Source organism: Carlito syrichta, unplaced genomic scaffold, assembly GCF_000164805.1.
Source record: "Carlito syrichta isolate Samal-C Ts95f unplaced genomic scaffold, Tarsius_syrichta-2.0.1 Scaffold316469, whole genome shotgun sequence".
Classification (NCBI taxonomy): domain Eukaryota; kingdom Metazoa; phylum Chordata; class Mammalia; order Primates; family Tarsiidae; genus Carlito; species Carlito syrichta.
Window position 1 is genome coordinate 564,675 of NW_007260565.1, and position 23,163 is coordinate 587,837.

Consider the following 23,163-nt stretch of genomic DNA (forward strand, 5'->3'; position numbering starts at 1 on the left):
GGTGAGTGGATTGCCTGAGCCCGTGGGTTCGAGACCCACCTGGGCAACTTGGTGAGACCTAATCTCTACAATAAAAAAAAAAAATTAAAAGATGGCATTAATCAAATGAATGCTAGCACCACCATGTGACAGGCAGGAGAGTCAAAGTAAACAGCAGAAGCAAACATGGTTGTTGTTCAAGGAACACAAAAGCATTTTGAAGTGGTATTTGAAATTTGAGAATGTTGTAGAAGTACAACAATGGAGGTGTGAGTATGCAACAGAATCTCCAAATGCCTAACAATTGCACTTTCATGATAAGTTTGAGAGCCATGGTACTGTATGTGATGTGCCCAAGGAAAGATCCGGGAGGCCTCATACACCTAGTCAATGTTACTCAAGCAGTAGTTTGCTGTAATCAGAAGTGTCTGGACACTGATGGTAACCACTTTGAGCATGTCTTGTAATCGCAGAAATCAAACATGACTTGTATTCATCTTTTGTTATTAGTATATATTGAGTATTACAACTTAAATACAGTTTTTTTCCTTTCTTAGAATGTGTATACCTTTTCTTTGGCATCCTCTGTATGAAAAACTCCTATTTTTTTTGAGCTGGAGTCTCACTCTGTTGCCCAGGCTAGAGAGCTAGGTGGCACATTCATGGCCACCGCAGCCTTGACTTGCTGGGCTCAGGTAACCCTTTTGCTTCAGCCCTCCAAGTAGATGGAAATACAGGCACGTGCCACCATGCCCGGCTAATTTTTGGATTTATTGTAGAGACGAGGTCTCGCCAAGTTGCCCAGGCTGGTCTCAAACCCACGGGCTCAGACAATCCTCTCGCCTCAGCCTCCCAAAGTGCTGGGATTACAGGCTTGAGCAACTGTGCCCAGCTAAAAAAACTTCTATTAATCAACATGAAAGAGACATCACAATAAAAAAATAAGCAAAAGACTTGAACAGACACTTCATAAATGAGGATATCCAATGGCTGATAAATATTAATAAAAATACTTAACCTTTCAAGTCAACAGGAAAATATAAATTAAAAATTCAATGATGTCCTGCTACACATCCACGATAATGGCTAAAATTAAAAAGGCTGGCAATCCCAAGTGCTTACAAAAATATGTAGAAATGGCAATTATCACCCTGCTGGTGGAGTGTAATTTGGTATAACCACTTTGGACACTGTTTGGCAGAATCTAATAAAGTTGAACATATGCAAACTCTATCAGCTATTCTACTCCTAAGTTTATATCCAACAGAAATGTATAGAAATCTATAGCAAGTATAAGAATCTTCTTAATAGATTTGTAATAGCTTAATACTTATAAAAACATAGAGATATCCATTAACCAGTAGACTAGATAAATGAATATTAATATAATATCATACAGGAATAAAAATAAAATATTGCTATATTCTATACAGGAATAAATGTCACAAATGTAATAAAAGTCAAGCAAAAATAATACAAACTATATAGTCTCATTACTTGCATAAAGTTCAAAAACAGACAAACTAATGTACAGTGTGAGAAGTCAGGAAAGAGGTTATATCTTTGTAGAGTACAAGCATGGGTTCTGGTAATTACCTATTTTTTCACTTGAGTGCTTGGTTACACAACTGTATTCACTTTGATGATTCACTGATTTGTACGCTTCTAATCTTCTAGATGTATGCTATATTTCAATACAAAAGTTCCCTTAACATTGTTTTAAATCTCTTATCTCTGTTGAAATCAGGGAGTTGCCAGTCACTGAATAAGTATGCTGTGGCATATGATGTTTACATCACGCCCAAAACTACACAGCTCATGTTTCTGAATATGTTGAAATTACCTGAGTGGTTTATCCTTAGACAATTAAGTTCTTGATGATTGCATTTCTCTTTGAGCATAGTACAAGACCCAGAGCAGTGCTGACTGAATGTTTGATGTTTTAAGGGTTGCTCCCTGCCATTAATTTCACAGAGCTCAAGGACAAGGAGACAAAAAGCAGTTGTAACTACTTACTTTTTCCTTTCCAAGGCTGAACACTCCTCATCACACTCCAGCCTAGGTAAGCAAATGAAAAAAATTAAGTCAGGGTACAGGATTTACAGTTTTTAATCAGCAAGAAAAGAAAGTCTTGACTAGTTGACCTGGAAACACAGCCGACTCTTGCCAAAGGACGTCCCTCAGGCCAGGAAGCAGCCTATGAGGCCATCTACTTTTCAGATTCCAATAGCACCCTTGCTCTGGGACTCTCATGTTGTCTCTGGAGCTCCAATCCAGCAATGGCTGGATGAGGTCCCTCTCAAGGACAGACTGGCAAGCCTCTGGGTAATAGAGTCTAGGAATCCTCAGGTGGCTTCAGAGCGTTTCTCGGCTGCTCAATCCCCTACATGCTCCCCAGGTGCCACTCAAATGGCCTCTCCTCCCTCTCTAGACAGTCAGCACTCTGGCTCTCTGTTCTCCTGTGGGTTAGGCTGGGTACATCTAGAACTCTGCTTTCTCTGGCTACTCTCTGGAGTGAGGCCTGGAAAAGTTTCCTCTAGTCTTAGTTATGTTGTGAATAGGATTCACTGGGGTTGGCGTGGATATGGTCTCTTAACCTCAAATGCGTGTTGAGCACCTGCTGTGTGTGCAAGGCTCTACCTTGGGGGATCCAATTGAAAACTACCTGGCTTGGTTAACTTCCTTCTTGGTAATTAACCTGCTGATCTCCACTGAATCTCCAAGCTGCATGTCTGTTATTTTGGAGGCCATGGAAATAGCAGCTATTCTGAAATATAAAAAAGAAAGGGAAGAAGAGGCATTTCAGTTTCACATGACTTTCCTTCTACTAGGAAGACCTCTTTCAAAGCAAATCTACCACATGACAATTTGTGTGGCCTTTGAGCCCATCTATTATGAATTATCTACACATTTATGTCATATCTCCTTAATTAGATTCTAAGCAGCTACACAGAAAGCAATGAGGTAACTCAACTCCTCAGTATCCTCTAGAGCAACGCCTGGCACTCAGCAGGTATTCAACCACAGCCAAACTGATGTCTGTATATTCTTAAAACCCTATATCCATGGCATATATTTGCATCTAACCAGAGATACACAACCACTGATTCTCTAACATCTCCACCTCTGTATTCACGTCTCTGTATGACCACATAGGTCCCAAGACTTCAGGAGGCTACAAAGATACCTCCCAGGACAATTAGAAATCCCCACACCAGAAAAGCATAGCACTTAGCTCTGGCTATATACTGACAAGTGGCAGGATGGTAAAGCAATTCACTAACTTTAGGATATTGTCCTTTCTTATCCCATGACACAATAAGAGCAAAAGAATGAAAAAGAGAGAAAGAGGACGAGGAGAAACAAAAAGGTTATTTTAACTAATTAAAGTAAGGGAAGAAAAGGCACATAAAGCAACACTTTTTTCTTTGAACCAGTGAAACTAGATTTTTAAAAAATGTATTTAAAAAATGTTCTAACCTCTAAAAAGGTTACAAGGATCCTAAAATAAACACATGTACCTGCTTCACCTAGGTCCACCAGTTAAGTAGCACTGACCTTTGATAAGTACTGGACGCTTCAGAGCAAGCCACCATCTCTTTTCTTCGTCCACATTCACACTGTAGCTCTACCTGAAATCAGATCAACATGGAGTGACTTTTAGCACTTTGGAAGCATGTGAATAAGCAGTTTTCACTTTTTTTTTTGAGTCGAGTCTCACTCTGTCACCCACACTGGAGTGCAGTGGCTACTCCCGGCCACCGCAGCCTTGACCTGCTGGGCTCCGGCGATCCTTCTGCCTTAGCCTTCCAAGTAGCCGGAATTACAGGCGTGTGATTACCACACCCGGCTAATTTTTGATTTACTGTAGAGATGAGGTCTCTCCCATTGGTCTCGAACCCATGGGCTCAGGCAATCCGTTCACCTTGGCCTCCCAGAGTGCTGGGATTACAGGCTGAGCCACTGAGCTCGGCCACTTTTTTTTTAATGGGAGTCCCACTCTGTCGCCCAGGTTGGAGTTTAGTGGCACAATCGCAGTTCACTGCAGCTTCGACCCCCTGTGCTCAGGTGATCCTTCTGTCTCAGCCTCCCAAGTAGCTGGGACCACAGGAACACACTATGATACCTGGCTAATTTTTCTTTTCTTTTCTTTTTTGTCGAGACAAGATCTTGCTATATTGCCTTGGCTAGTCTTGAATTCCTCAAGTAATCTTCCTGCCTTGGCCTCCCAAAGTGCTGGGATTATAGGCATGAGCCACTGTGCCCAGCAGGTGTCACTTCTAAATACTCTCTCAAATCAAACCATGGCAGAGAATAGAGTCAATGAGTGGCCACTCTCCAAGACAGAAGAAGCTTACCATACAAGCAAATTAACAATACAGTAGTTGCTATGCTAGGAGATAAGTGCCACATCCCTTATATACATAAGTGCCCCATCCCTCTGCTTCCATCTTCTCAGGGTGGCCTTGTTTGATTCTTCAGACCAGGCTAAATCTCCCATTTACATGCTCTCATAGCAGCTTCTACAAGGGTGTAACTACTTGTCCACGACACCACAGTCATAATTAGTTATCTGAATAATCATTTAGTATCTATTCCATCAAATTTTAAGAGACAACGCATCTCTTGTTTACTAGTTTAGTCCCAGCACCTCACAGTATGCCTTGCACAAAACAGACACATACATTTGCTGAATAAATGGAGTGGACAATCAGAGTCTACTGAGAATTTGATCTAAGGCAGACAGAGATTGGTCAGGGGCAGTGGGCACCTGCTTAATTAAAAGGCCATACCAAGCTGAGCAGAAAGAAACCTATATGATTTATGCCATCTTTCTCTTGCTAACTTAACTTGTAGTTCCTTGCAACCAATGACCCCTGATTATGATGCATGCACAGGGGCTATTGTAGATAGTTCTGGACTTACCAGTAGTCCCAGAACCACAATCAGTGTCCCATCTGGGGCCAGAAATACCCACCTTGGCTTTACAAGCAGTCACAGGGCAGGGTGAGCTGGGGTGGCAGGGAGCCATACATGGGTGGCCACAGTCAGCTCTGGGGGTAGTACAGGGCTGCTTGCAGGCCTCATCCACAAGACATTCTCCTTTGTGACAGAGCCTCTGACACTTGTGCATTCCACATGGTAGTGTGGCACTGCAGGGTAATCCGCAAGAGATATCAACCAGGTGACAGGGGATGTTGCTTCGTAACTAGGAGAGACAGAAGTAGCCAGATTCTCATCTCCAAGTGGGATTTAGCGGTGGGTTTTAATTTCCTCTTAAAATATTTATGAACTTATAAAACATTTTAAAAGGCCAGGCATGGTGGCTCATGCCTATAATCCCAGCACTTTGGGAGGCCGAGGTGAGAAGATTGTCTGAGCCCAGTGAGTTCAAGACCAGCCTGGTCAACTTAGAGAGACTTCATCTCTACAATAAATCAAAAAAAGTAGCCAGGCATGGTGGTGTGTGCCTATAGTTTCAACTACTTGGAAGGGTGAGGCAGAAGGATTGCCTGAGCCTAGCAGTCGAGGCTGCAGTGGTCATGAGTGTGCCACTGCACTCTGGCCTGGGTGACAGAGTGAGGCTCCAACTAAAAAAAAAAAAAAAAAAATTTAATGAGTTTTTTTTTTAAGAGACAGGGTCTTGCTATGCTGCCCAAGCTGGATTTGAACTCCTGGAGTCAAGCGATCCTCCTGCCTCAGCCTCCTGAATAACTGGGACTACAGGGACATGCCACTGTGGCTGGCTTGAGATAAGTACTTAAAAAAAAAATCTGTTTTTATCTGGAAAAAAAAGTTTGATTTTCAAAGTCTGAAAGGTTAGTTTGAGGAGAAAAGCAATCTAACCTTTGTTCAGTAAAAATGCTTGTTATGATCCAAAAGGATTTGTGACAGCGGTCAAAAATATGACCTGGGTCATACATTTTCCAAGGGGGCAACAAACAAATGAAACTAGATAACTAGGGAGTACTTGAAAAATGCTATGACTAACTGGGAGGATCAGATCTTCTTTTCCCTCCTTTCCAAACTGCTAAGACGTTGAGTCAACAGACTAACCTTTCTATATGTTAGTGTGAAAGACAACCTTGGCCTAGGGCCCCAAGATTGCTGGCGGGGCTGTTTTATGTAATTAAATATTCAATTCTCCTCTCATCTCTCAACTCAAGGTCTCCATAGCTTCAGGCAGTCCTGTTCTTTGAAAAATTAAGAGGCAATAGGTCATGGCACTACCAACTGATTTTTCTTGAAAAAAATTGCCTGGTTCCAGGCATCCCCACCTCTGGAAAAAGCTCTTAGAATTTCACTCCTGTGGACCAAAGGTTTCAAGAACCCTCAAAATGAGAATGTACTTCTACTGCAGTGACACATAACTTCCACTGTTGAAGACACCTCCAAAGTCTAGGATATATATGCTTCTAATCACCCTGGAATCACTATTTTGGTAGAATGTTGCTTCTAATCATTAAACACTCACCTAGTCTACTACCAGGGCAGTGGGGATAATTTTTACACATGCTCAGCCCTGTCATCCATCACCTTTCCACATTAGTTGCCTATCTTTTTGCTATCCTTTAGGATGTTACTTCCTCCAGAACACCTGGGAAGGGAAGCCTTCCATCCACTCAGGACTCAGTATTTCCCACATTACTGTAACTGCCTGTTTACACGCCTGTGTCCCAGCCCAAAGTGAAGGCTCCACGAGGCAGGGGTCATATCCATCTTCTTCACTTCTGAATCACCCAAACCTAGCCTGTTCCCTAGCACACAGTAGGTACTTATACTCAATATTTGTTGAATGAAATGTGAATAAGCCATCAACACAAAGCAAATACATGGATGTTTCAGAATGAATAAAGTCAAAGAGAAAGTGGGATTTATAGAGGACGAATAAATGCCAAAGACTTGAGGACCATCCATAGGAAGTAAGTGGAGAAAAACATGTCGATCAAGATAAGAATAATGTTATAGATGTCAAGAGAGTTTCAAGAAATGTTGGCCAGCATGTTATAAAGTAAAAAGAGCAGGTTACAAAACAATATAATTGTAGTTAGCGTAGGGAAGTGTGTATCACCCATGCCTAGTAGTTTATACATCAGAATATTAATAAGCATTTCCTTTTTTTTTTTTTAAGAAGCATTTCTAAGTAGTATAATTGTCTATAATAAAAATACATTTTTTTTTCTTGAGTCGAGTCTCACTGTTTCCCAGACTGGAGTGCAGTGGCGATCAAAGCTCACCACAGCCTCGACTTCCTGGGCTTAAGCAATCCTTCTGCTTCAGTCTTCTGAGTAGCTGGGATTATCGACATGTGCCACCTGCTAATTTTTCCTTTCGAATTTTTGTAGAGATGAGGTCTCGCTATGCTGCTCAGGCTCATCTTGAACTCCTGAACTTAAGTGATCCTCCTGCTTCAGCCTCCTAAAGTGCTGGGATTACAGACATAAGTCACTATGCCCAGCCAATAAACATGAAAAAACAAAAACAAAACAAACAAAAAACTGTGAAGTGTTTGAAAAGGTCTATAGAGGTTAAGGATGAAGTGAAAGTCCTTCAGGGTACTATGAATATGGAAATGTACCTACCTGACTCCAGGTGTGACTGGAGTCAGGTAATTGGCTGAGTGGTCAGAATGAGTGGTTACATGGGGCACTGAGAGAAGGAACTGTGGCTGCTGTGGAGGGTCCACCTCTACTCTAGGAATGCTCTCACTGACACATCTTTTCCCAGGCTGGCAACATCTCCCCATGATGGCTAATCTAGAAGTCGTCTGAACAAAGTACATGTTCTCAAGGCCAACTGGCTGAATTTCATTTTGTTGGAACCAGATTAAAAAACGATAGGACAGCAGAACAGACTCAAAATGCTACCTACTAGCCAGGCTCGGTGGCTCAGCCTGTAATTCTGCGCCTTTGGGAGGTTGAGGTGAGTGAATTGCCTGAGCCCGCGGGTTCGAGACCCACCGTGGCAACTTAGCGAGACCTCATCTCTACAATAAATCAAAAATTAGCCGGGCGTGGTAGTGCACACCTATAGTTCCAGCTACTTGGAAGGCTGAGGCAGAAGGATCGCCGGAGCCCAGCAGGTCGAGGCTGTGGTAGCTGGGAGCGGCCACTGCACTCCAGTCTGGGCGACAGAGTGAGACTCCAACTCAAAAAAAAAAAAAAAAAAAGTTACCTACTGTATGATTCCATTTATTTCATATTCTGACAAAGTAAGACAATTGGGACAACAGATCATTGGTTGTCAGGGTGTGGAAGTGGGAGGAGAGCGACTATAAAAGAGAACAAAGGAATGTTTAGGAGTGACAACTGTTCTGCATCTTGATTGTGGTAGTAGTCATGTAACCAAATGTACGTTTTTGCTAAAACTCACAGATTTGTACATTAAAAAGGGAATTTACTATTGCATTCAAATTATATCTTTAAAAAATGGAAAAAAAGGCAATAGAAAGTTTCCAATTCTTGGAGTACATTTGCTTTAAGAAATGACAGACTGACTACTCTTAAGTAATTAAACCCTAAATCGCTGGCTGGAATAACAAGCACTTGAGAGAGAAAACTTACCTCATGCTTGCCCATACACCACTTCTGAGTTAGAAAAGTACAAGGGGGACACTTCTCCTCACTATGACAAGAATGATACACTGCAGAAAGAGACAGGGAATTTCAGCAATAATTTCTAAACAAAGACACATAAACTATCACACATGTTATAAACATCATATGACATGAAACTTTTAAATTCAGGAGCTTGAGAGTACTTTAAAAAAATTTTTTTAGGCCGGGTGTGGTGGCTCAGCCTATAATCCCATCACTTTGGAAGGCTGAGGCAACAGGATTGCCTGAGCTCGGGGGTTTGAGACCAGCCTGGGCAACTTGGTGAGACCTCATCTCTACAATAAATCACACAAAAAAACTAGCCAGGCGTGGTGACGTGCGTTTGTAGTTCCAGCTACTTGGAAGGCTGAGGCAGAAGGATCGCCTAAGCCCAGCAAGTTGAGGCTGTGGTGGCTATGAACATGCCTTAACAAAAAATATTTTTTAATGAAATTTTAAATAATGGTCACAGCAAAAGTAAAGTACCTGACTTTATATTAAAGTGTTGAAGGATGAGCACGAGTGAGAAGAAGAAACCCAATTGAGGGGGAAGAGACAGAAAACACAGAAGCAAACAGATCTCCTACCTCATCTCTGGTGGCACAGCCACATGGCCTGTCCATTCTACTACATTCTTTTGGCCTGACCTTACAAAGCAACTGCTCACTTTTTTTTTTTTTTTTTTTTGAGTCGAAGTCTCACTCTGTCGCCCAGGCTGGAGAACAGTGGCACACTCATGGCCACCGCAGCCTCGACCTGCTGGGCTCAGGCGATCCTTCTGCCTCAGCCTTCCAAGTACCTGGAACTATAGGCACATGCTACCACGCCCGGCTAATTTTTTGATTTATTGTAGAGATGAGGTCTTGCTTAGTTGACCACGCTGGTCTCAAACCTATGGGCTCAGGCAACCCTCTCACCTAGGCCTCCCAAAGTGCTGGGATTATAGGTACGAGCCACCGCACCCAGCCTAACTGCTCACTTTTGCTCAGATATCTTTGATAGTGATTCTATCTAAAATGCTTCTGCTGACTCCTTCCAATTTCATTACTACCTATAAGGAGCAGTTAATCAAAAGTTAGATCCTATTACAAAGTGTTCTTTGGCTGACCATACTCTAGCCTGAGCTCCCTCATGCTTCCTGATGGCTCAGTTCTTACATAGATGGACTGCTGTCATGTTATCTAGCCCATCTTCACGTAAAGGCTGGTAGGGTCATGGGATTTTTTTTTTTTCTTTTTCCGAGTTGGAGTCTCACTCTGTCGCCCAGGCTGGAATGCAGTGGCATGCTCATGGTTACCGCAGCCTTGACCTGTTGGGCTCAGGTGATCCTTCCGCCTCAGCCTTCCTAGTAGCTGGAACTGCAGGCACACGCCACCACGCCTGGCTAATTTTTTGATTTATTGTACAGATGAGGTCTCACCAAGTTGCCCAGGCTGGTCTCGAACCTGTGGGCTCAGGCAATCCTCTCACCTCGGCCTCCCAAAGTGCTAGGATTATAGGCATAAGCCTCCGTGCCCGTCATGTCATGTGATTTAACTACCATCCTCTTCTTCTCAGGGAGTACCTAAGAACCTCAAGGTCATGGAGTATTTTTTTCCTTCTACTGAAACCCCCCTGTGTCTGACACCATGCTAGATATAAAACAAACACTTAAGAAAACAGCAATGGGCCAGATGCCTCTAATCCTAGCACTTTGGAAGGCTGAGGTGGGCAGACTGCTTGAGGCCAGGAGTTCAAGACCTGCTGAGCCAACACAGTGAGACCTTGTCTGTGTTTAAAAAAAAAAAGGCAGAAAAAAAGAAATGCTGAACAAAAGCAGGCTAAAACAACATAACTCACAAATGGTTAAATGGTTACTATGGACAATCTCCAGCAGGATGTGGACTTCATCTGTTACATCTGAAGTGAGTGTAAAGGAGGAAATAGGTAAATTCTGGCCTGGACATTTACTTCATGCTGGTGTAAATACCACAGAGGGGGCTTGTAAACTATGCTGGGAACACCATCCTAAGACCCCCAAGGAAGACAGGAACTTTTTACTTCATGAGAAATATGTTTAATTCTGTTGTACTCTATTAACTTAAAAAACTGAGAGCTGGTAGTCTATGTGTAAGCCTGAATCGAGACTTACAATGGGTATCAGATCTGGTGCCTAGAGTTATTTCAGGATTGCCTCTGATGCTAGGTAAAACAAAACGATGGGCCCAATATGGTCCTAGCGGAAAGCCAGCAACTAGACTTAACAGATATAGAAAATGGGTGATATCAAGTAGCTGTTACCTGGTATCTGAGTAGTTTATCAGAAAAAAACTGTAAACAACTTAAGTGTCCAGCAATACAAGACTGGCCAAATAAATTATGGCCTATCCATGAACAGGACACTCTACTGTCATTAAAAATCTATACTGTAGAAAAATATTCACTGACAGCTAGATGCAGGGACTCATGCCCTGCAATCTCAGCACTTTGGAAGGCCAAGGTAAGAGGATTACCTGAGCTAAGGGGTTCGAGATAAGCCTGAGCAACATGGCAAGACCTCATTTCTACAATAAACCAAAAAACCAGTGGGGCATGGTGGCACATGCCTGTGGTTCCAGCTATTTGGAAGGCTGAGGTGGAAGGATCACCTGAGCCCAGCAGATCGAGGCTGCAGTGGCTATGAGCACTGGAGTGAGACTCCAACTCAAAAAAAAAAAAAATTCATCGACAAGGCGAGATATCAAAAATATAATACGGCCAGGTGCAGTGTGGCTCATGCCTATAATCCCAGTACTTTGGGAGGCCGAGGTGAGAGGACTGTCGGAGCCCATGGGTTCGAGACCAGCCTGGGCAACTTGGCAAGACCTCATCTCTACCATAAATCAAAAAATTAGCTGGGTGTGGTGACGTATGGTTGTAGTTCCAGTTACTTGAAAGGCTGAGGCAGAAGGATCACCTGAGCCCAGCAGGTTGAGGTTGCAGTGGCTGTGAGCATGCCACTGCACTTTAGCCTGGGTGACAGAGTAAGTTGCCAACTTAAAAAAAAAAAATACGTGTGTGTGTGTGTGTGTGTGTGTGTGTGTGTGTGTGTGTATAGAGAGAGAGAGAGAGAGGAATCATGCTAAAATCATTATGTTCAATAGGATCCCACTTTTATTTTATTTCTTGAGTTGGAGTCTCACTCTGTCGCCCAGGCTCACAGCTACTACAGCTTCAACCTGTTAGACTCAGGTGATCCTTCCACTTCAGCCTTTCAAGTAGCTGAGACTATAGGTATGCACCACCATGACTGGTTAATTTTTTGACTTATTGTAGAGACAAGGTCTCATCATGGTGTCCAGGCTGGCCTTGCAGGCAATCCTCTTGCCTTGGCTTCCCAAAATGCTGATAACAGGCATGAGCCACTGTGTCCAGCTCCACTTTTATTCTAGAAAAAAATGCAAACATGTATATCTGAAAATGGAAAGAGAACCTGAAAAATATGCACTAAGGTGTAATTCTTAGGAGACATAAAGGATGATTTTAGTCTTTTTACTTTATCTCTATTTTATTTTAATATAATAAACATATATTGTTTCTGTAACAACAACAAAACTTTTTTTTTGAGTCAGTCTCACTCTGATGCCCAGGCTGGAGTGCAGTGGCATGCTCACAGCCACTGCAGCCTTGACCTGCTGGGTTCAGGTGCTCCTTCTGCCTCAGCCTTCCAAGTAGCTGGAACCACAGGTGTGTGCCACCATATCTGGCTAATTTTTTTGATTTATTGTAGAGTCAAAAAAGGCTCGTCTTGAACCCCTGGGCTCAGGCAATCCTCTCGGCTCAGCCTCCCAAACTGCTGAGATTACAGGCCTGAGACACCACGCCAAGCTACAAAAAATTTTTAAAAAATTTTAATTTTGTAAAAGATGCTCAGCTTTGAATATGCACCAAAAGTGGAGGTCACAAAGAAAGGAGAAAAGTCTCTGAAAGACAAGACCAGCTCAGGCTTCTTCTGACTGTTTTAGGTATGTTTGACATCCTTAGAGTAAAGCAATGGAGGGCACTGTGATACCCAGCTGCAGCCAAGATCTCAGATCCACCTTCACAAAAGCAGCCCTGAGCACGGACAGCAAGAGGTAGCCACTACAGCATGACCTTAGAGCAGTGAAGAAAGTTACACAGCCACATCCTAAACTACACGGTGTCAAGAGGCTGTAGAGTGTGGAGGTAAGATGGCACTCACCGGGATGGTCACATTCATGGACTCTGGCACAGTTTTGGGTACACTCAGGGGGCCTAGTCCCACAGGGAACTGGAGGATAGATCACTGATGTACCACAGTGGCAGGTTAATTCATCAAAACCTGGTAGAGCAGATGAAACAAAACAATTCTTCAAGAGTTTAGGATGTACACATACATATTTATAAACATATACACACATATATTTTTGCTTGTGTTTTTAGGAGGAAAAATTTTGGGGGGCAACTTTTTTTCAAAGGTTTTTATTTTATTGAACTTTTATTCTATTAAAGCTGAGCTGGTTAAAATTGCACAGATACGAAGTGTGCTGTTTATCACTATGAACCTGATAAATTCCCAGTACTTTTTCCAACATTTCTGATTTTACTGGAAGTTATATTAACTACTAAGTTTTTTGGTTTTTTTGAGTCGGAGTCTCTGTTGCCCAGGCTGGAGTGCAGTGGCACGCTCATGGCCACCACAGCCTTGACCTACTGGGTTTAGGTGATTGTTCCACCTCAGCCTTCCAAGTAGCTGAAGCTACAGGCATGTACTATCACACCCAGCAAATTTTTGACTTCTTGTAGAGATGAGGTCTTGCCAAATTGCCCAGGCTGGTCTAGAACCTGTGGGTTTAGGCAATCCTTTCCACCTCTGCCTCCAAAGTGCTGGGATTATAGCCATGAGCCGCTGCACTCAGCCAAAGATTTTTTTTTTTTGGTCTGGTGTTTATTCTTTTAATGTCACTAATTCCATCACGATGGCCCCACCTTCACAACCTCATAAAAGCTAATTTCCTAAAGTGGCAATCTTCAAATACCATTATATTGGGAGTTAAAGCCTCAACACATGAATTTTAAAGGGACACAATTCAGTCCACAGCAATCCTTGTTTTAGATTTTAAAAAAAGTGAGAGAGAGAGAGCATGCGTGTGTGCATGTGTGTGCGAGCTGGCCAAAGTTTTTAATACTGAAACACAAATCTACCAACATTTCAAAGATGTGCACAATCCAGTGAACAATTATTTTTCAAATGATCAACTCATGTCATTATAAAATAATCAGTAAAAAATCCATTCAAAGTACAAGAAAAACCAATAAATCTGAATGTGACAGAGAACAAAAACAAAAACACTGACTCAATTCCTTTCTGAAAGAGGTTGAATTTTGGTGTAATTATTAGAAAAAGTTTTAAAAAGTCTTCTTTTCCAACGAGCTGTGTGAGGCTGAATTTATTTATCTATTTATTTTGAGTTGGAGTCTCACTCTGATGCCCAGGCTAGAGTGCAGTGGCACGCTCATGGCTACTGCTGCCTCGACCTGTTGGGCTCAGGTGATCCCTCCGCCTCAACCTTCCAAGTAGCTGGAACTACAGGCATGTGCCACCACGCCTGGCTAATTCTTTGATTTATTATAGCCACAAGGTCTCATCATGTTGCCCAGGCTGTTCTGCAACCCATGGGCTCAGGCAATCCTCTCACCTCCGCCTCCCAAAGTGCTGGGATTGTAGATGTAAGCCACTGTGCTCAGTCTTGAATTTTTCTCAAATGCCTCAACAATATCACAACAGATTGGATAAGGAAGCAGATGAGAGAATTAGGCCATGTTCTATTAAATCAGGCACCCATTATTCTCATTATTTTTTGAAAACTAGTTATTTTTCAGAAAAATTATGTTATTGCATATACATGCAATCAGTGTATCACAACTATTTTTAAATAAACCAATGAAACAATTATTTTTTAAATTTCCCAGTTTAAATTTTTGGTATAGATAAATACAATTCACACAAAAAGAGGTTTTTGAGGTCTTCAATAATTTTTAAGAACGTAAATGAGTCCTAAGACCAAAAAGTCTATGAACTGCTGCTAAAAATAAAGAGAAAGAAGACTGCTGAAGATAGAACCTAGGTCAATAACATAAAAGAGGCAGGAAGCAGAGGATGAATGCATTATGAGCCAGGCTCCATCTCAGGAGCATTGCTCACATCCTAAGTTTCATACCTTTAGGGACCACAATACAGCACTAAGAATAAATTAAAAAAAAAAAAAACACTCAACATAGCTCAAATAACTAAGGCTTAGTTCAATAATCCATACCAATCTAAGCAAATCAATCTTTCAAACTATATTATGGTGGAATTTCAAGAAAACTCTTATAATGTATACAGTGAAGACACTCACTGGCTTGCCAGCATGTCTGGCAGTTTCCACGATGACAAGGTTCTTCACACCTATGAAGGCCACAACGGAGTTTCCTCCCACAAATCAAAGGACACTTGTGCTCCTTATCCTGGAAAGAGAGATTTATGTATGTTCACAAAATGATCTCCATTGTATATTTTCCATAAAAAACAAACAATGTCTGGAAATAGCTTTAAAATAGCCAGAGGATGGGGACTAGGTTGAGATACAAATGAAACAAGATTAGTCATAAGTTGATCACTACTGAAGCTAGATGCTGCATACGTGAGACTCACTATACTAGTCTCTCTGCTTTTGTGTATGTTTGGAAAAAAAAATTTTTTTTGAGTCAGGGTCTCACCCTCACTCAGTCTGGAGTATGGTGGTAAGATCACGGCTCACGGCAGCCTCCATCTCCTGAGTTCAGACTATCCTTCTGTCTCAGCTTCCTGAGTACCTGGGACTACAGGTACTTACCACCTTGCCTGGATAATTTTTAGAACTTTTTAAAATAGAGATGAGGTCTCACTATGTCACCTAGGTTATCTTCAACTAGTCTTGAACTCTTGGGTTCAAGCAATCCTCCCACCGTAGCCTCCCAAATTACTGGGATTACAGGTATGAGCTACCGTGCCTGGTCTGAAATTTTTGATAATAAGAGGAAGTCTTTAAACCATCAAAACAATAGTTTACAAGACTTGGTATACAGTATAATTTCATCACTCTTCATTCTGTCAATACATAATTTTTTTTAATTAAAAAAGGGAGATTTATTAAAGGGAAGAGACATTGTGAAGGGCACAACAGGCAAGACAGCAGCGAGCATGTCTGCTGTCTGCCAATATATAAATTTAAAAAATAACAATTACATATGTTATATACCTACATATACATCTCCTATATGTGCATGTGTACTACCTTGCCACTGGTACTGTTATCTTATGTGTGTATGTATATGTACATACACATATATATATACACATATATGCTATTATATACACACATACACATTTACATGACAAGATAACAAAGTACACACAGCCAGCTTCATTTAATCAGTTCACAGAAGTAAATATTTCAAATATATGATATATGCTCTTTTAAAAATGTCACACTCATTTTGCCTGAAGAATTATCTTTTTTATTTTAAACTTATAAATTTCTTGTATAATGTCTGAAGGAGTACATGAAACCTGAAACCTGAGTTGTGGAATCCAGGCTAGTCTGTACTGGGATAACACACAACCTCCTGCAGAAGACTGTGTGCCATCTAGTGATCTTGGGCTGCAGGGCCTGAGGCCTTCTGTCTTTGTTCTTTCTCTTTTGTATTGCCACTGGATGCCACTGGTTGACTTCTTGACCTGGCTGAGGCCTAAAAAGGCCCGATCTGTCTCTCTACTGAATGGATATGGGGACTATGAGAGCTTACTGATCAACGCTTAGGTACTCCTCCCAATGATGTCTAAATCTGGGTTGCATTCCAGATGGCTGAAGCTTCTAGAAGTCCAGTGCCTAAATGAATGGAATCTGATATGCCTAATGATAAGTCCACTTACCACACAGCATATCTCATTGCATTTGTGCCGTCCACACAACCGTTTCTTATTGCACCGCTTGTCACACATAAATGTAGCATCTGCTATGGTCAATTGAAAAGAAAAAAACAAACAGGCAAAGGATATGAACATTTGTTCAACAAATTTCTGAGTGACTACAGGCAGAAAAAATACAAATGTAATAATGCAAATAAATTAGCAATGATAAAAATACAATTAAATCATCATTTATCAGGGCTGAGCACAGTGGCTCATGCCTCTAACTTCAGCTCTTTGGGAGGCCAAGGTGAGAGGATTACTTGAGGCCAGGAGTTCAAGATTAGTCTTGGTAACATAGTGGGACCCTATCTCTACAAAAATAAAATAAGAATAAAAAATTAGCTGGGCATGGTGACCCTGTCTCTTTAAAAGAAAAAATAATCTTCACCTGTCAAACTATCAAAACATTGAAAAGAAAATAGCAAGCTTGATTAATATAATAATACATGGTATGATTTAAGGTGTAGAGAAAAAGACTCATCTTATTGTAGAGTTTTTTTTGTTTTTTGTTTTTGAGTTAGAGTCTCACTTGGTCGCCCAGACTGGAGTGCAGTGGCTGCTCCCGGCCACCGCAGCCTCTACCTGCTGGGCTCCAGCGATCCTTCCGCCTCAGCCTTCCGAGTAGCTGGAACTACAGGTATGCTACCATGCCCGGCTAGTTTTTGATTTATTGTAGAGATGAGGTCTTGCTGCCCAGGCGGGTCTTGAACCCGCGGGCTCAGGCAATCCACTCACCTCAGCCTCCCAAAGGTGCAGGATTATAGGCTGAGCCACCGAGCCCGGCTACACTGGTCTACTTTCATAAGTGATTGAAAATTTTCATTCACCATAGCATAAAGTTATAAACAGTGGGACAGAATGGTTACTGCATTGTTAGTAATGGAGAAAAACTGGAGACATCCTAAGTAACAACCAAAAGAGCTATGGTGAACTCTAATATGGTAGATCACATATGAAATATTCTGCAAGAGGGAGATATGAAAAATGTGTCATATATTAGTGAGGGAAAATATTAAGTTACAGATAGTATATTTAGTATGAACCTAAGTTGAGGGGAAAAAGCAAAACTATGCAGGCATGTTTATACATCCGTATGAATACAGAAAAGTATCCGGAACCATAACCTAACAAACTACTGATAATGGTTTTCATCAGCAGAGTAGAACTTCAGGGTTAGGTACATAGTACATAAGTGGTCATCGTACAGGTGAAGAGTAGGACTCCTATGGTTCCTCACTCTGCCTGGTTTAGGATCAGGTATCCTTATTAATGTTATGTGCCCCCTCTATCCCCTGGCAGCGACCTGCTATTGCCAATCCCTTTCATGTAGTACTAAGATATATGTTCATCCAGGCATGGTGGCACACACCTGTAATCCCAGCACTTTGGGAGGTAGAGGTGAGAGGACTGTCTGAGCCCAGGGGTTCAAGACCAGCCTTGGCAACATGGTGAGACCTCGTATCTACAATAAATTAAAAAAAAAAATTAGCTAGGCATGGTGGTACGTGCCTGTAGTTCCAGCTACTTGGAAGGCTGAAGCAGAAGGACTGCCTGAACCCAGTAGGTCGAGGCTGTCGTGGCCATGAGCCTGCCACTGCACTCCAGCCTAGGTGACAGTGAGACTCTGACTCAAAAAAAGATAAATGTTCAGAGTCCACTTATTTTTTATTTTATTTTATTTTATTTTATTTTTGAGTTGGAGTCTCACTCTGTCGCCCAGACTGGAGTGCAATGGCCGCTCCCGGCCACCGCAGCCTCGACCTGCTGGGCTCCGGCGATCCTTCTGCCTCAGCCTTCCGAGTAGCCAAAATTACAGGCACGCGCTACCACGCCCGGCTGATTTTTTGATTGTATTGTAGAGATGAGATCTCGCCTGCCCAGGTGGGTCTTGAACCCGCAGACTCAGGCAATCCACTCACCTCAGCCTCCCAAAGGCATGGGATTACAGGCTGAGCCACCGAGCCCGGCTTAGGGTCAACTTTATGAGTGAGAACATGTGGTACTCAGTTCTTCGTTTTTGTGACAGATCACTGAGTATGATAGACTCTAAATCCATCCATGTTTTATATATATTAACTTCAAAAGTGTATTAATTTTGTAATTTTTTCAAATTATATTTTTAATAACCAAAATTTTGAATATGGTTTTGAGGCAGATATTGCTGGTTACCTCCCAAACAGCCATTCTCCTCCTTTTTCAAGCTAACAGAACCTTAATTTTGTTCAGAAGTTGGGTGTCCATGTGCTCCTCGGTTCCAGGGGTGACTGTTAAATAGTTTTGCCCACCATAGTAATTCCATTCACTCTGTTAGTGACAGGGTAACTAACATAAGCATGTGATACAAAGGACTTTTTTTTTTTGAGTTGGAGTCTCACTCTGTCACCCAGGCTGCAGTGCAATGGCACGCTCACTGCTCCTGCAGCCTCAACCTGGGCTCAGGTAATACTTTAGCCTCAGCCTTCCAAGTAGCTGGAACTATAGGAGTGCACTACCACGCCTGGCTAATTTTTTTTTTTTTTTTAATTTATTGTAGAGATGAGGTCTTGCCAAATTGTCCAGGCTGGTCTTGAACCCTGGAGATACAAAGGACCTTTTAGGAAAGGAAGAAAAGATAAAGACTGCTCCCACAGATGATGTTTAGATGTTGCTGGGCAAGGACCCAATGTATGAAGTTGTAGTAGCTGATTTAAACGCTTGAGGAGAAAAATCAAGAAAATCACAAGAAGTTGAACGTAAGTCCTAGAATCACTAGCTTAGAATTAGAGAGACTTGGATTTGTTCTGTCTCTGGACTTCCTATTATGAATGACAGTAAATTCCTTTATTGTGACAGAATATATTCCTTATTTTATTATTGGGGTTTCTGTTATCTGCATCCAGAAGTTTTTCTAACCAATATGCTTTTTTCCTGACTAGAATAAGAGCACTAATTTTACACATACTTACCTCCTATCCTTTCTCCAAAAAAGGCTTTAAGATGGCTTAAATAAGACTATGTGGTGGTCATCAAAACAAGGATAGGATTAGAATAGAGTGGGAAATTAGACAAGGACTACAGTAGAGACAATATTCTAGGCCTCAAGGTTAATAAAGGCTTCTCCTGTGTCCTTGCTCCAGTATTCATCAATGCAATTAAGCTTAAAGAGGATCAAGCATGAGAGTCAGTGTGTAAAAAGTTTGCTTCATTAGATATTATTTACCTTCACTCCCCACCTCCAACACTATAAAATGCCAAACACAGAAAAAAGTTAAAACAATTTTAAAGTGAACATCCATATTCTACTACCTAGATTCTACCATTAACATACTTACTTTTTCATGTTTATACATTCTTCCACTCATCAACAATTTTTTTTTTTTTTTTTTTGAGTTGGAGTCTCACTCTGTCACCCAGGCTGGAGGGCAGTGGCAAGCTCACGGCCACTGTTACCTCAACCTGCTGGGCTCAGGCAAACCTTCTGCCTCAGCCTTCCAAGTAGCTGGAACCATAGTTGTGCGCCATCACGCCTAGCTAATTTTTCTTGATTTATTGTAGAGATGAGGTCTTGCCAAGTTGCCCTGGCTGGTCTCAAACCCATGGGCTCAGGCAATCCTCTCACCTCGGACTCCTAAAGTGCTGGGATTATAAGCGTGAGCCACTGTGCCCGGCCCAATTTCTTTTCAAAAATTTATTTCAAAGCAAGCTGTAGATATGAATACACGTAGCTTAAAATTTTCAGCACTTCATTAACTAGAGTTTATGATTTTTTTCCTGAGGTAAAAGTTATACAACAAAATGCACAAATCACAAATGTACCTTCACTGAAAAAAAAAAAAAAATATATATATATATATTTGAGTTGGAGTCTCTGTCGCCCAGACTGGAGTGCAGTGGCCGCTCCTGGCCACCGCAGCCTGCTGGGCTCCGGCGATCCTTCCACCTCAGACTTCCAAGTAGCTGGAACTACAGGTGCGCACTACCACGCCTGGCTGGTTTTTGATTTATTGTGGAGATGAGGTCCTGCCAAGTTGCCCAGGCGGGTCTTGAACCCATGGGCTCAGGCAATCCACTCACCTCAGCCTCTCAAAGGTGCAGGATTACAGGCTGAGCCATGGAGCCCAGCCAAAAATATATTTTTTAAAAGACAGGTTTCTCTCTGTGATCCAAGTTACAGTGCAGTAGCATGCTATGCTCATAGCTCATTGCAGCCTCAAGCTCCTGGGCTCAAGTGATCTTCCTGTCTTAGCCTCTCAATTAGTAAGGTACACACCTATAGTCCTAGCTATAGGACTATAGGTGTGTACCTTACTAATTTTCAACATTTTTTTGTAGTGGTAAGTTCTCACTATTACCCAGGCTGGTTTTAAAACTCCTGGCCTCAAGTAAGTCTTTTGCCTTGGCTTTCCAAAGCACTGGGATTACAGGTATGAGCCAACTGCATCTAGTCCCTTCACTGAATTTTGATAAATATATAATCCAATTCCCTAACAAGATACAGAACATTATCTTAACCCCAGAAAACTCCCTTATGCCCTTTCTCAGTCATACCTTCACTTTTGAGACTGGTACATGGAAGTTCCTATGGAAAAATAAAAAAAAGAAACAGTAACTAGGAATAATTAAAACAATACAACTATAGTATAATGCTAAATGCAACATGTATACCTCAAGTATCCTGAACTTCTCTGACAGTGTACGTATTCAACAACTTCACATTCCTGGAGCTAGTCCAACATTATATGAATGTGTTTTACTCACAAGGAGACCCCAGGCTTACAGACTTTTTATGCAAATATAATTCTAGCAATCTTTGTGGTCTGTTTTCCAAATTCACTGTAGATTAGGAATTATAAAATCTGAACAGAAAGATGGGCTGCTAAAGGTACATATAACAAACAGAAGTAATCACCTAACAAGGATACAGACAGAAAAAGTCATAAAAAGCAGATTAAGAAGTGAAAACAGGTAACAATCTGGTGTCGTTTAATGTAGGGATAAACAGCTCTATATACTCAAGAGTACCCCTGACAACATGGGCAAACTGTAGCAAAATGAAATACAGCAGGCCTTTGTTTTGGCCTCTAATGTTTTATTACTGGTACTGGACCGTGATCTGTTAGTAACTGGGCCACACAGCAGAAGTGAGTGGCAGGCGAGCAAAGTTTTGTTTACAGTCGCTCCCTATCACTTGCATTACTGCCTGAGCTCTGCCTCCTCTCAGATTAGAGGAGGCATCAGATTCTCATAGGAGCGCGAACCCTGTTATAAACTGTGCATGTGAGGGATCTAGGTTGTACGCTCCTTATAAGAATCTAATGCCTGATGATCTGAGGTGGAGCTGAGGTGGTGATGCCAGCACTGGGGAGAGGTTGCAAATACAGATTAACATTAGCAATGAGGTCTGACTGCACAAAGATTATAATAAATCAATTGCTTGCAAACTCATATCAAAACTCTATCAGTGAGTGGCAAATGAGCTGACATACTTCAATTGTATAGCTACATCTGTGGCAGGCTTTAGGTCAGAATCTGACATTTATTTTAGTCCACATGTAGCCTGCCCATCATTTTATTTACCACTTAACCTGTGCCTTTTTTTAAAATGATGAGTTGTATAACTATTTCATTTTATATTACAATGGAATAATAATAGGAATAAAGTATACAATAAATGTTAAGTGCTTGAATCTCCCGAAACCAACTTCCATGGAAAATTTTGCCTTCCACAAAAATGGTCTCTGATGCCAAAAAGTTTGGAGACTGCTGACTTTCAGATTGCCATGTACTCAAAACTAGAAAAATGACGCAACATTCCTTCTTAGTAAAAATGACACTGAAAAAAAAAGGTAGCTACTAGATTTGATAACAGGTGTGAAGAAGTGTAAGAAATAGAAAAGTCTTGGCTAGAAAAAAAAGATAAAAAATGAGTCGCCTGGGATTGATGATATGTGAAAGTTCTCCATATATTCTCTAAAAATATAAAGCAAAAGTGACTCATGAAACTGTTTGGTGAATGTTCCTGTCAATGCAAACAATGGATTGTACAGAAGAAATTATATGTGGGAGTAGTCATCTACAAGTGTAGGGAAAGACAGAACTCCCATAAATCCCTGCACATGAATTACCAAAGAACCTTAAACATAATATTTAGACTGTAGGCTACAGTATATATTTCTCAAAGATTTCCACCTAAGTGATGAAAAGAAAACAACTTTTGAAGCCTTAAGAAATAAGTTCCACTTATCTAGAAAACTCATTTCTGTGGAAAAGCCCATTCCATTACAAAAAAATTTCATGAAAAATCCATATTCATGAAAAATCTGTTGATTCTCAGCTATTTGTAGATTTTTTTATAACTTTGTCAAAATGGTTTTTTAAATGGCTGACAATGAGCTCTTTCAGCAACTATAGAAAACACTTTTATTTGCAAAAATTCAACTTATACATAGTTTTTAAAGAATACACTCACTGCTATGGAGTCCACTATTAGAGGGAGTGAGGACAAAGAGTGAATGAGAAGAAAACAGAGACAGAGAAAGGGATTGTTGGGGAGAAAGAAACAAACTCATAGCAGGCATTTCTAGCTTACATATCCCAACCTTGCTTGCAATTCTTAGTCACAAAGTTTACAAA

At 41.3% G+C, this 23,163-nt stretch overlaps 1 protein-coding gene across 2 annotated transcripts in view; it reads right to left on the minus strand.

Annotated features, from left to right (window-relative positions):
* The window catches only part of NFX1 (nuclear transcription factor, X-box binding 1), a 77,526-nt gene that overhangs the window by 8,870 nt on the left and 45,493 nt on the right, over window positions 1-23,163 (minus strand). Inside the window, exons 11-19 of one of the 2 annotated variants that reach the window (XM_008074481.1) lie at window positions 21,079-21,109; window positions 16,513-16,592; window positions 14,957-15,065; window positions 12,778-12,897; window positions 8,544-8,623; window positions 4,958-5,188; window positions 3,538-3,611; window positions 2,645-2,746; window positions 1,996-2,037 (exon numbers count right to left, since the gene is read on the minus strand). In XM_008074481.1, coding sequence (XP_008072672.1) covers window positions 1,996-2,037; window positions 2,645-2,746; window positions 3,538-3,611; window positions 4,958-5,188; window positions 8,544-8,623; window positions 12,778-12,897; window positions 14,957-15,065; window positions 16,513-16,592; window positions 21,079-21,109 — 869 coding nt within the window. Of the gene's footprint in view, window positions 1-1,995; window positions 2,038-2,644; window positions 2,747-3,537; window positions 3,612-4,957; window positions 5,189-8,543; window positions 8,624-12,777; window positions 12,898-14,956; window positions 15,066-16,512; window positions 16,596-21,078; window positions 21,110-23,163 lie in introns of both variants that reach the window. The other variant, XM_021707251.1, reaches the window with a different exon arrangement.